Source organism: Lactuca saligna, chromosome 2, assembly GCF_052625555.1.
Source record: "Lactuca saligna cultivar CGN05327 chromosome 2, ASM5262555v1, whole genome shotgun sequence".
Lineage (NCBI taxonomy): Eukaryota > Viridiplantae > Streptophyta > Magnoliopsida > Asterales > Asteraceae > Lactuca > Lactuca saligna.
Window position 1 is genome coordinate 137,790,472 of NC_136418.1, and position 10,754 is coordinate 137,801,225.

Here is a 10,754-nt window from a genome sequence, read left to right on the forward strand (position 1 = left end):
TTTAAGTCAAAAGTACTTTGCATATATAACTTGTTATTTATAAAATATTGATATTTAGTTTATAATTTTTTTAAAGAGATCTAGTCTCATAAATAGAAGTTAATCGTTTTGGAATATGAATATTATCGTTATGAAAAACGATCAAGTAAATAATCAAACATTTAAATAAAATAACTGGGACATATATATATATATATATATATATATATATATATATATATATATATATATATATATATATAGAGAGAGAGAGAGAGAAAGAGAGAGAGACAAGCTAAATTAAAACATATATTGTTCTAATACAAACATTGTTTTATATTACAAGTAATTTATATTCTAAGCATAAATAATAAAATAAACTCGGAGAGTGTAGTTCCAACTTGCTTGTGCTTAACTGGTTACTTTTCTATAAATATCTGCAAATCATTTGCAAATATTATATTAACATTTAAGTACCAAGTACTTGAGTGTTATATGAAAATTATGAGTTATATCTAGTAGATATACCTGAAGTACTAGTCTCTTCCAGACTTTATTTTCAAATAAGAGGAACAGTTCCTCTTCCAGTGTCTAGTTTCTCCACAAAAGAAACAAAATCTATATATGTGGGCCTTCTTGGATTTCTCGGGCTTAAATGTGTTCAGTCCATAAATATGAGCTTCTTAGATCACACAAAATGAATCTTTTCAACATTGCATCATGTAAGTGTTTGAACTAGTTTAAAACAAATATCATTGTATTTTTTTTTTTGGAATATTGCTTAACCTATTATATCATCAGCTATATATATCTAAATTATCCAAGAATTCTTGAAAGTCAAGAATAACTATTCCGAGTATGATGTTAGAAGCATCTTAAGCATCACAGTGATGCCTTTACTAGGTATTACGTTTGGGCCTATTGCTCAAAGCTGATTGTTTAGGACTAGAACCTTTAAGTGTATGTAATTTCACATCTCTCACGAGATTGTCTCTCAAGATATGAATTCATTCATTGAAGTTGTATCTATTGAATATTATTAAGTCATTTAAAGAAAATGACAATTCATGGTTATAAGAGTGGATTATTTATATGTACAAAATTTTAATAAAATTCATTTAGTATTTCAATATTTAATCTTTAATAATTAATTTCATTTTAGTTTCTAAAAATATTAATTATCAAAGTCTAAGATCCAAGTTGCAAAACAAATAAATGGTTAAGTGACTTTTATTTCATTCATTTGAATCCAACCTGGTAGATATTCATTATCAAGTATATTTTATTATATAATTCCTCGATTTATGGGATTGCTAATAACAAATTTAATTAGACATGTTTGATCTCATCTATGTCTCAGAACTATTGGCTTAGATGACCTTTATAACAAAAGATTTCCCATCAAATCATCCAATTTGAAAAACTTGTGTAATCGGCTTATAACTTGATTGTAGAAATCACAAAAACACTCTGACCATTCAAAGACAATACTAAATAGTTAGATGACCTTTATTCCTCTAATATATATAAGAGATATGCAAGTGTTCTTCAAAAGATAAAGATTTTTTAAAGTATACTAATGTTCACTAATAGAATTTTAGATGTGAAACTCTTCTAACAATTTCTAAAATAATCTCTACAAAATGGACCAAGAAATGATATACAAAAACTTATCGCTGCATTAATGTGAATATGAAATGTACAATGTCATTATGATGTCAAATTCTAAAGTACTTTTACATGACATTTCATCAACAAGTCAACAACTTCAGAACGATTATAAATAATTCACAATAGACATTTTAGAAAAAAAAAATTGTCATTTTCCAATTCCGAAACACTTAGGAGGTGGTTGGATAAATTATATTATAGCTCATTAGCTTATTGCTTATTACCTTATTTACGGTGGGAATAAGCAATAAGCAATAAGCAATGAGAAAATGTTTATTAAAATCAGTTTATTTAACTTATTCCTACCACAATAAGCTGATTTTTAAAGATTCACATTCAAATACTCAAACTTAACTTATTGTAGTGAGAATAAACAATAAGCATCCTTTTTTTCCCTATCTAAATACCCCTTAATGTGTTGTTTAATCGTCTAAAGCCTATGTAATAAGATTTCAAGAGATGGTAAAATTCTTAAAATGAAGATTTTATACTCTACTGTTAGATGGTCAAATTCTTAAATTCAAGATTTATTCTTTACTATCATCTCTTAAAAGTATGATTTTGCGTCAATGTTGGACCATTTTGTGTAGAGTTTACCATCTCTTATATAATTTAAAATTATATTTTCTAAATTAATTTTAGTTTGTTTTAGTAAACCATGTCTTAAATCATCTCCAATATTATTTTATTTTTAAAGTTAAAAGTAATGTTAATGTTCAATTCTAATCACATTATATTTTATTATTATTTTTTTATATAAAAAATATTTCAAATATATTATTTTTAGGTTTTCATAAATACTGTTTCAATTTACTAGTTATTTTATAAATTTATCTAAAATCATTTATTATAATAAATTTAATATATATATTATTAAAATAAATATAATAATTATTATTATATAAAAATAATTCAAATTAATTATGTGTATGGCATTATTTTTTATTGAATGTCAATATGTTATGTTATGAACTATTAAAAAGTATAAAAATTTTTCAATAAATTTAAAATATATAAACTCAAATGTAAAAACAAATTAGATAAACTAAGGTTATTTGATAGTTATTGGTTGAGTTAAAGTTTGATTAAGTCATATTCAACTTCTTATCAATTCATTAAAAGTATAAAATATATCAAAGAATATAAGACTGAATCATATGCTCCGAAACTATAGTATCAACCTCTAAATTTCATTGGGTTAGATAAAACCCTTACTAGATCTAGTGAAAATATATATCAAACAATCCAAATGATATATAAATTTAAAGTTGAAGAAACAAATATGGCAAATGAAACTTCAACTTTATTCCTATTATAAATAAAAAATGTTACTTTAATTTTGGAGTAATCTTATTGTAAAATATAAAATTGTATTAAAAAAGTTTATATTTTTTATACCAAAAATATAAATAGAAAGAAGTTAGAGATTGAAAAAGGGGATTGTTATACGAAATAGCCGGGAGTGTGGACTATGTTTGTAGCTCACACACATTCACCTTAACACACAGTAGCCGCCGCCCCTCCATTCCACGAATTTAAATAAATCCATTTTCATTCTTTATTTCCCGATCTTAATCATATTCCAGTGAAGAAGATTCCAAGGTCAATTCAACTTAACTCCACTCTCATTCATGGTTTCTTTCCATTTCTTATTAGATTTGAATCTGCATGCGAATCATCAAAATTCCAGTATAAATGATTCGTTAATTTGTTTGTCCAAATTTTAAGTAAAGTGAATTAAATATTCAGGATCTGTGGGCGGCGAGCTGCTTGATTTTCATGATTGTGTTGTCTTCAAGTAATCAGATTTGAATGCAATTATTAGAGACATTATAATGTATTTGTTTGTTTAGTGGAAGCAAAATGGAAATTTGTCAACGCCAATGGTTCTAGAAGCTAGCCGACGGCGGTTTCAGTTTGTTTACGTGATTCCTTTTGTTACTAGACGAGAAAATCAACTTTAACAAAGCTTCTGTGAAGTTGTACATCAAAAATTTGGTACATTTTGTTGGATTTGTGTAATTGCTTCTTCATTTCGTTATTGATATTTACATATACACTTTGGATGTTAATAGTAATTGTGATTTTTGTATAGATTGGATATGGAATCAGCTGCTAAATCAGTAGATGAAGTTCTGGAAGAGATAATGAGAATTCATAAGTCTCTTCCTCCACGACCGGGAATTGATGATGTTGAAGGTGCGAAAATACTCATCCGAAACTTGGAGGTCGAAGAACAAGCGAAGTTCGATTCCATAGTTAGACAAAAGAAGCGAAAAGAAGTTACTGAAGAATTATTCGCCATTTTGGTTGAGATGCAGAAGAATTTCGTCCGTTTCCAGAGTGAAGAACAAAAGAAGGAAGCGATTAAATTACTGGATCTCGAAAATTACCACCAACTGTTCGACGAAATGATTCAAAGAGCTTCCAGTTGTTGTGACAATAGCACCCAATCAGTTGCATCAACTTCGAGCAATTCTTTCTCTTCCTTCTCCACTTCAAATTTTAGCAACGCTTCACCACACACGGTGACTCTGCCTCCGAAACCGATTTCAATCAAAACTTCTGAGTTGTTGACTAGAGATGATAGCTACGTGACAAAATCCAAGCCAATCTTCAATGGCGATGTGATAAGAACAGGGCTTCAATCAAACGACGTGTTCAGGCCCCGGATTGTGGATTCCTCTCTAAAACCTGCAACTACTTCCGGTGAGTTTTTCTCTTTGAAGATCTTTCTGGTAATGTAATCATTGAAGTTTGACTGAAGTCATCGTTTCATTTTGTAGGCCATAATGAAGCAAAACTGAATCTCATGAAGCTCGCTAGTCTAATCGAAGTTTCTTCAAAGAAAGGAACCAAAGATCTCAATCTCTGCAACAAATTAACTGATCAAATCGAATGGCTTCCCGATTCAATAGGGAAGATCTCCACTTTAATCACACTCGATCTATCAGAAAATCGTCTCGTTTCTCTACCATCTTCCATATCAGCCCTTTCATCATTAACAAAACTAGATTTACATTCCAACAAACTCATCCAACTCCCAGAATCTTTAGGAGATCTTCTTAATTTAATCCATCTTGATCTTCGTGCAAACCAGTTAACATCTCTTCCTCTTACATTAACCAAATTGATCCACCTCCAAGAACTTGATTTAAGCTCAAACAACCTATCAATTCTCCCCGAATCAATCGGTTCTCTCATCAATCTCCAAAAACTAAACATCGAAACCAATGAAATTGAAGAAATCCCACATGTTATTGGTCAATGTGTATCTCTGAAAGCGCTTCTTGCAGACTACAACAAGCTTAAAGCTTTACCAGAAGCTGTAGGAAAACTCGAGTCATTAGAAATCCTTTCTGTTCGATACAATAACATTGGAAGATTACCAACTACAATTTCATCACTGATAAGTTTAAAAGAGCTTAATGTAAGTTTCAATGAACTCGAATCAGTTCCTGAAAGCTTATGTTTTGCTACTACCCTTGAGAAAATCAACATCAGCAACAACTTTGCTGACTTAAGATCTTTACCAAGGTCAATTGGTAACCTTGAGAATTTGGAAGAGTTGGATATGAGCAACAATCAAATCAGAATCTTTCCAGATTCTTTTAGGATGTTATCAAAGTTAAGAATCTTGAAAACTGAAGGGAATCCTTTAGAAGTTCCACCAAAACATGTTCTTGATAAAGGCGCTCAGGTAAATGAATATTATTATTTTGTGTAATCAAAAGGGGTAATTTGGTAATTTACATATACTTGTTGTTGTTCAGGCTGTTATCTTGTACTTGAATGAACTCCATGAGAAGGTGGAAGAGAAGATTCAACCAATCAAAAAGAAGAAATCTTGGACTCAATTCTTTTTTTCAATGTCGAATAAACGCAAAAGGATCACTTTAGCTAGATGAACACTAAATTTGCCACCTTGGAAAAGTTTTCATGTAAGTGCCTCTTTCCTTTATCAAGGGTAAAATGGTCATTTTGTTTCACAACAGTTAAAAAGAGATTACTATGAGATAAAAAGAAGAAATTTTGGATATAAATTTTTTGTTATATTTATATAATGTGTTGCTTTTATCTAAATATAGGAGATGCTGAGCTGTCATGGGCTGGAACAAACCTAATAAGTTCTTGATGGGTCTAATCTTCAAGTATGTATCTTTTCATTCCTTTTATACAGATATACTTTAATTTTAATTTTAATTTTACTTTTAATTTAATACTCTATTATTATATCTTGTTATTTATTGTGAAAAATCACGTCATCAATGAGTCACTGTATAAATTTTCAACGTGAATTAAAACGACCGTTATTAAATTTCTACAGTGACTTGCTGTCTATTTATTTGCTGTAAATCTGTAAAAAAAAAAATGTATTTATTTAGTTTCTTTTACTTGTTATTGTTGATGTGTATTTGTTACTTTTGGTTTCCATTTGCATAAATGAAAATATAAGTTGTAATAAATGTTAAGAGAAAAAAAAAACGTATGGTGACAAAAAAAATGTTTTGAAATGAAAAAAACATATGGGGCCACGTGTCTATATCCCATCATGAGAAGTGTATTGGGAAGAAGGTATAATAACCGTTGTAAGTCAATAAATAGTTCGGTTGTTGTGAACATCAGAACACTGTTGTGTTAACAATTACATTGTAAAAACTCATTAAGATTAGGTAGTCCAAGATAATTTTGTAAAGGTTTTTGTTTATGTAAAAGGGAAAGAGAAATTAAATAAACATATGCTAATAAAAAATGAGCGAGTTATACGTCTAAAAATGAGTTTTTTACTTGTTTAGGGGACATAGGATATTTGTTACTCTTAATTTTTGTTGGGGTCATGTGTTGATCACGATGGGGTTGGCCCTTGTCTATTCCATCACAAGAAGTGTATAATCAATAAATTGTTCGGTTGCTGTGATAATTGGAACAACATTGTGTTTGTCGTATATTGGTGTGTATATTATTAAATATTAAAATATGTACTTCAATTATTATTTCATCTATAATTAACCAATTGGACCAAACTTGAGCGAAATAACCCTTTAACCGATTCGACCAAGCTTTAAAGAGCTATTTTGGATATAATTGGAAACATTACGAGGCACCAATTTAGTAGAAGTGTCACGAAGTTGAAATTGGTGATGGATTGGCATCGTCTTAATGGTATGATCAAGAACTTTACCATGTATAAAGTGACAATCAAGTTTGATGTGCTTTGTTTGTTCATGAAATGTTGGATTTAAAATTTGGTTGAATGACATAAGTATTATATGAGAGTAAGATCATGATGAATGTGTAAATGTTGTAACCAAATCACTGGTTACAATGACAATTGCATGATATTCAACTTATGAATGAGATACAATTGATTGTCTATTTGATTTTCGAGAAATTAATGATTACCTAAGAAAAAAACATAAAAACCCACTTAGGGACGTATACTAGGGCAACCAACCCGATTAGAGTCACTAAATGAGTTAAGTTGTATGATTTGAGCGACGAGTATTAGGGCAACCAGCCCAATCACAATCACTAAATGATTTAAGCCTTAAAGATTGTATGGTGGTCCAATGGAATATAATAAGCCTTGTTTTTAGATTTAATTTTAAAACCTTAATAATTGATATCGTTCATGTAATGAATACAAGGATTTGTAAAAAGGGTAAACCACACCTTGTAGTAATCACAAAGAACTAGTCATATGTGGGTGTGCAAGGTTCAGATTGTGAACATCTTTTATGGAATTCAACGCATCAACCGCTAGGCTCCCATCATAAAGGGAGAAAAAGAAGATTTGTAACATATTGGCTAAGGCGACGAACACCATAAGTTATATTAGGTCTCTTAAAGGGGAGATACATTAATCATCCTATCAATCAATTAAACTGAGGTTTATCATCCAAAAGTTCACCTTCAAATATCAGTGATATGTATTTAGGATCCCTATGATATTGAACGAGTTTAGCAACTAACATCCCAATATCTTTAAGAACTTGTAATGAATGTATATTGATGTTGATAAATGAAGAACCATCCTTTGAGTGAGCATTTTTAAGACCTAAAAATGATTTAATGTACCTAAATCTTTACACTTGATTTCATTATTTAAATGTGAGTTAACATTGTTAATCTCGTTTAAAGAAGCCCAGATAAGGACTATGCCATCCACATACACAAGAAAATTGATATTAGGTCCTTGTCCTTTGTGAAATAAAAAATCATTTGCCTTTGATTGAGTAAAACCCGTTGAAATTAAGAAAGATGGACACTTTGCATAATATTGCCTTAATGTGTAACATAATCCAAATAGAGATTTTTGTTTTTTTGCATACTATTGGGACATTTGAAGAACCATTCCCTTGAAAATCATATCACCTTTGGTAATTTCATTCACACTACTTCATCAAGGTTTCCCTTCAGAAATGTGTTACTGGCATCTAATAGTAATAAAGGCCAAGAAATTGGTGATACTAGTGGTAACAAAAATTTGAGAGTACAAAGTTTGGTAACTGGTGAATATATCAAGAAAATTAACAACTTCTTTTTAATTGAAACATTTGGCAACTAACCTTATAACTTTGTAACATTCAATTGATCTATCAACCTTTTGTTTGATCTTAAGATCCTTTCAAACAACCAGAAGTAGAACAATCTACCATTTTATTTAATTCCAAGACCCATAATTCCTCATTCATAACTTCCTACCATTTTATAACTAGAATTATTCATTATAATTGTTGGGTTGTCAACTTTCTCTTTACATAATCTTTATAATTAAAGGATCCCCACACATGGTTGTATAGTTTATTACAACAATCTCTCTGAAGGATCTATATACACATGGTTCTTCCTGTTTGAAATCATGATACTAATTTGCTGCTAATCAAAATTCAGTTTTGGTTTTTTATTGACATGATAGCTAAAGATTTTGTGATGTCTTTAATCATGTCATCGACAATTGGGAATCCATATTGCTTCATTGATCTCACCATTGGGATTGAATCCTTTGCATCTTGTATGTGTACCCTTATTTCATGAGATTTACACACAATGTTGTTTCTGAGATTGATGATGTTTGGTGTTGCCTTGTGAGTGTGTTGTTGAATATAAAAAAGCCCCACCGAGGGTTTATCTGCCAAAGATTTTATAGTATCTCCTAACCTTTCTGATAACTCTTCAAACCTATCTACTCCGGGAATATTCATATTAGGGAAACAAGAAGAAATAGTATGATGAGTTACAAATGCCTTCAGAGACTTTTATAGCATAGTTGAAACATGAAATAGAAAAAAGGTGTGCAAATGAAAGAAAAAGTTTTATCTTCAAAAAGCTATTTAGATTTCAGATAGATCCTTTGTTTACATGTTATTCATATGTTTTTTTGTGTTTTGAATTTTATTTGATAGTTATTTCATGATTTGCACGTGAACAACATGAGAATTTTAGAAAGTTGAAATGATAAACGTGTTATTCCTTATTTTTTGTGTGAAATTAACAAGATAGAATTTTAGATGGTAAATTCAAATTGTTTTCATTGAATGAGATTAGGAATTACATAATCAACTACTCAAAATCATTGACGGACATCTGACTCTAATATATATTTATAGGGTTAGCCTCGAGATTTTGGAGGCCCTGTGCAATTTAACAAAATATAGACCCTAAACCTTGAAAGATTTAAAATTTTAAGCAAAACAATTTGCAAAATACATAAATTAATTTTATCATACAAAATAATTATAATATCTATTGAAACAAACTTTTTCTATAACACCTTCATCAATAATATCTATTGACACAAACTTTTTCAATAACACCTTCATAAATAACGTTATCCAAAATGTTGCTTTCAATCGTGGCAAACAATTTGTAGATTTCCTTATTGGTTCTAGATTCTGAGAATCAAGTAGTAAAGTATAACACCAATGTACTCAACATTATGTCATTATTACTTTCTCCTAAATTAGAAAGTAAAAATCATATTACAAAAAAGAAATCATAAATTTGAAGTTATATTACATTCTCAGAAAAGAAATACTTTGATTTGCTTTTGATAATAAAAAAATCTTATATTACATTCTTAGAAAAGAAATACTCTGATTTGCTTCTAATGAAAATGTTTTGATAAAAAATTATGAATAAACCTTCATATTTTCAACATCTCAAGAGGATTGATTTCTTATTAAATTTTGATTGGCTTTGATTTTCGAAACCTCAAAGCTTCGGAATTTGAGAAAGAATGAAAGAAAAAAAAAACTTATTTACTTCTTAAGTTCTTATAAAGGAATTATGAGGAATAAACATACCTTATGCATTTTGAATTATTGTTTATTGATTTTTGAAATAAACGTCAATTTTCTTGTGAAGTTCTGATTTTCGGATTTTGAAGTAATAAGGCTTCCCGATTTGTTTGTGATTCATTAATTTTTTAGTATTGATAAAGAAGTAGGTAAGAAATAAGAAGTCAGAGCCTATGAAGAAGGAAGCAAAGAGATCATTGCTTCCATGGAGTCTAGACGACTCACTAGCCATCAGGAATCAATGAGAATGTAGGAACCAAAGCAATGTTTACTTCTCTCGAAAAAATTATGATTCATACTCATCATCTTGCATCGATTCTGATTATTCTCACCTGACGGCTGATATATTCTTAACCTAATATGATTTAAGCTAAAATAATAATAATAATAACACACAACGCAAAAGAATAAAATAAAGTTAGCCCATAGATTTTAGTGGGTCCTGATCATAGGCACACATTGCAATGCTAACCCTTTATATTTATAACTACAACATTTTGTTTAATAGAAAAATTAAATATCCTTCTAATTTCATTGTTTGAGAAATTAAATATCCTCCTAACTTTTGTTTATATTTTTCTTCATACCTATTTATACATATTTAAGATGATGACAAATATATAAATTTAAGATCCCAATCAAATTTAAATTAAATGTAATGATAATTGTCGTCATCTAAAATATGTAGAAGGATAATAGGAACAAAAATGATAACTTTGTCTAATATTAATGTAATTAGCAAGTGATTCGTATTATAATTGTTGGCTTCGTCTTCCTTTGTTGAAGTTTATTATGAGAAAAATA

At 29.3% G+C, this 10,754-nt stretch overlaps 1 protein-coding gene across 4 annotated transcripts; it reads left to right on the forward strand.

Annotated features, from left to right (window-relative positions):
• Nucleotides 1-3,100: 3,100 nt before the first annotated feature.
• On the forward strand, nucleotides 3,101-5,922 carry LOC145031761 (plant intracellular Ras-group-related LRR protein 4-like). 4 transcript variants are annotated; one of them, XR_013677016.1, is made up of 6 exons: nucleotides 3,101-3,252; nucleotides 3,400-3,648; nucleotides 3,746-4,359; nucleotides 4,437-5,350; nucleotides 5,424-5,617; nucleotides 5,739-5,922. XR_013677016.1 is itself a non-coding variant. In XM_078980381.1 (6 exons), exons 3-5 carry the CDS (start codon nucleotides 3,753-3,755, stop codon nucleotides 5,556-5,558), a joined length of 1,656 nt encoding a protein of 551 aa, XP_078836507.1. In that variant the 5' UTR covers nucleotides 3,101-3,252; nucleotides 3,400-3,648; nucleotides 3,746-3,752; the 3' UTR covers nucleotides 5,559-5,591; nucleotides 5,739-5,922. The 4 variants fall into 4 exon arrangements, 3 of the variants coding, with proteins under 3 accessions (XP_078836507.1, XP_078836508.1, XP_078836510.1); XM_078980381.1 differs by having other exon boundaries at nucleotides 5,424-5,591; XM_078980382.1 differs by having other exon boundaries at nucleotides 3,102-3,284; nucleotides 5,424-5,591.
• The last annotated feature ends 4,832 nt before the right edge of the window (nucleotides 5,923-10,754 follow it).

What these genes read in the sequence shown, in the direction of transcription:
- LOC145031761 (XM_078980381.1), top strand. Translation starts at nt 3,753, where the DNA reads ATGGAATCAGCTGCTAAATCAGTAGATGAAGTTCTGGAAGAGATAATG. An exon ending in AAAACCTGCAACTACTTCCG is followed by an intron (nt 4,360 to 4,436) that starts GTGAGTTTTTCT and finishes TTCATTTTGTAG; the next exon opens with GCCATAATGAAGCAAAACTG. An exon ending in TTCTTGATAAAGGCGCTCAG is followed by an intron (nt 5,351 to 5,423) that starts GTAAATGAATAT and finishes GTTGTTGTTCAG; the next exon opens with GCTGTTATCTTGTACTTGAA.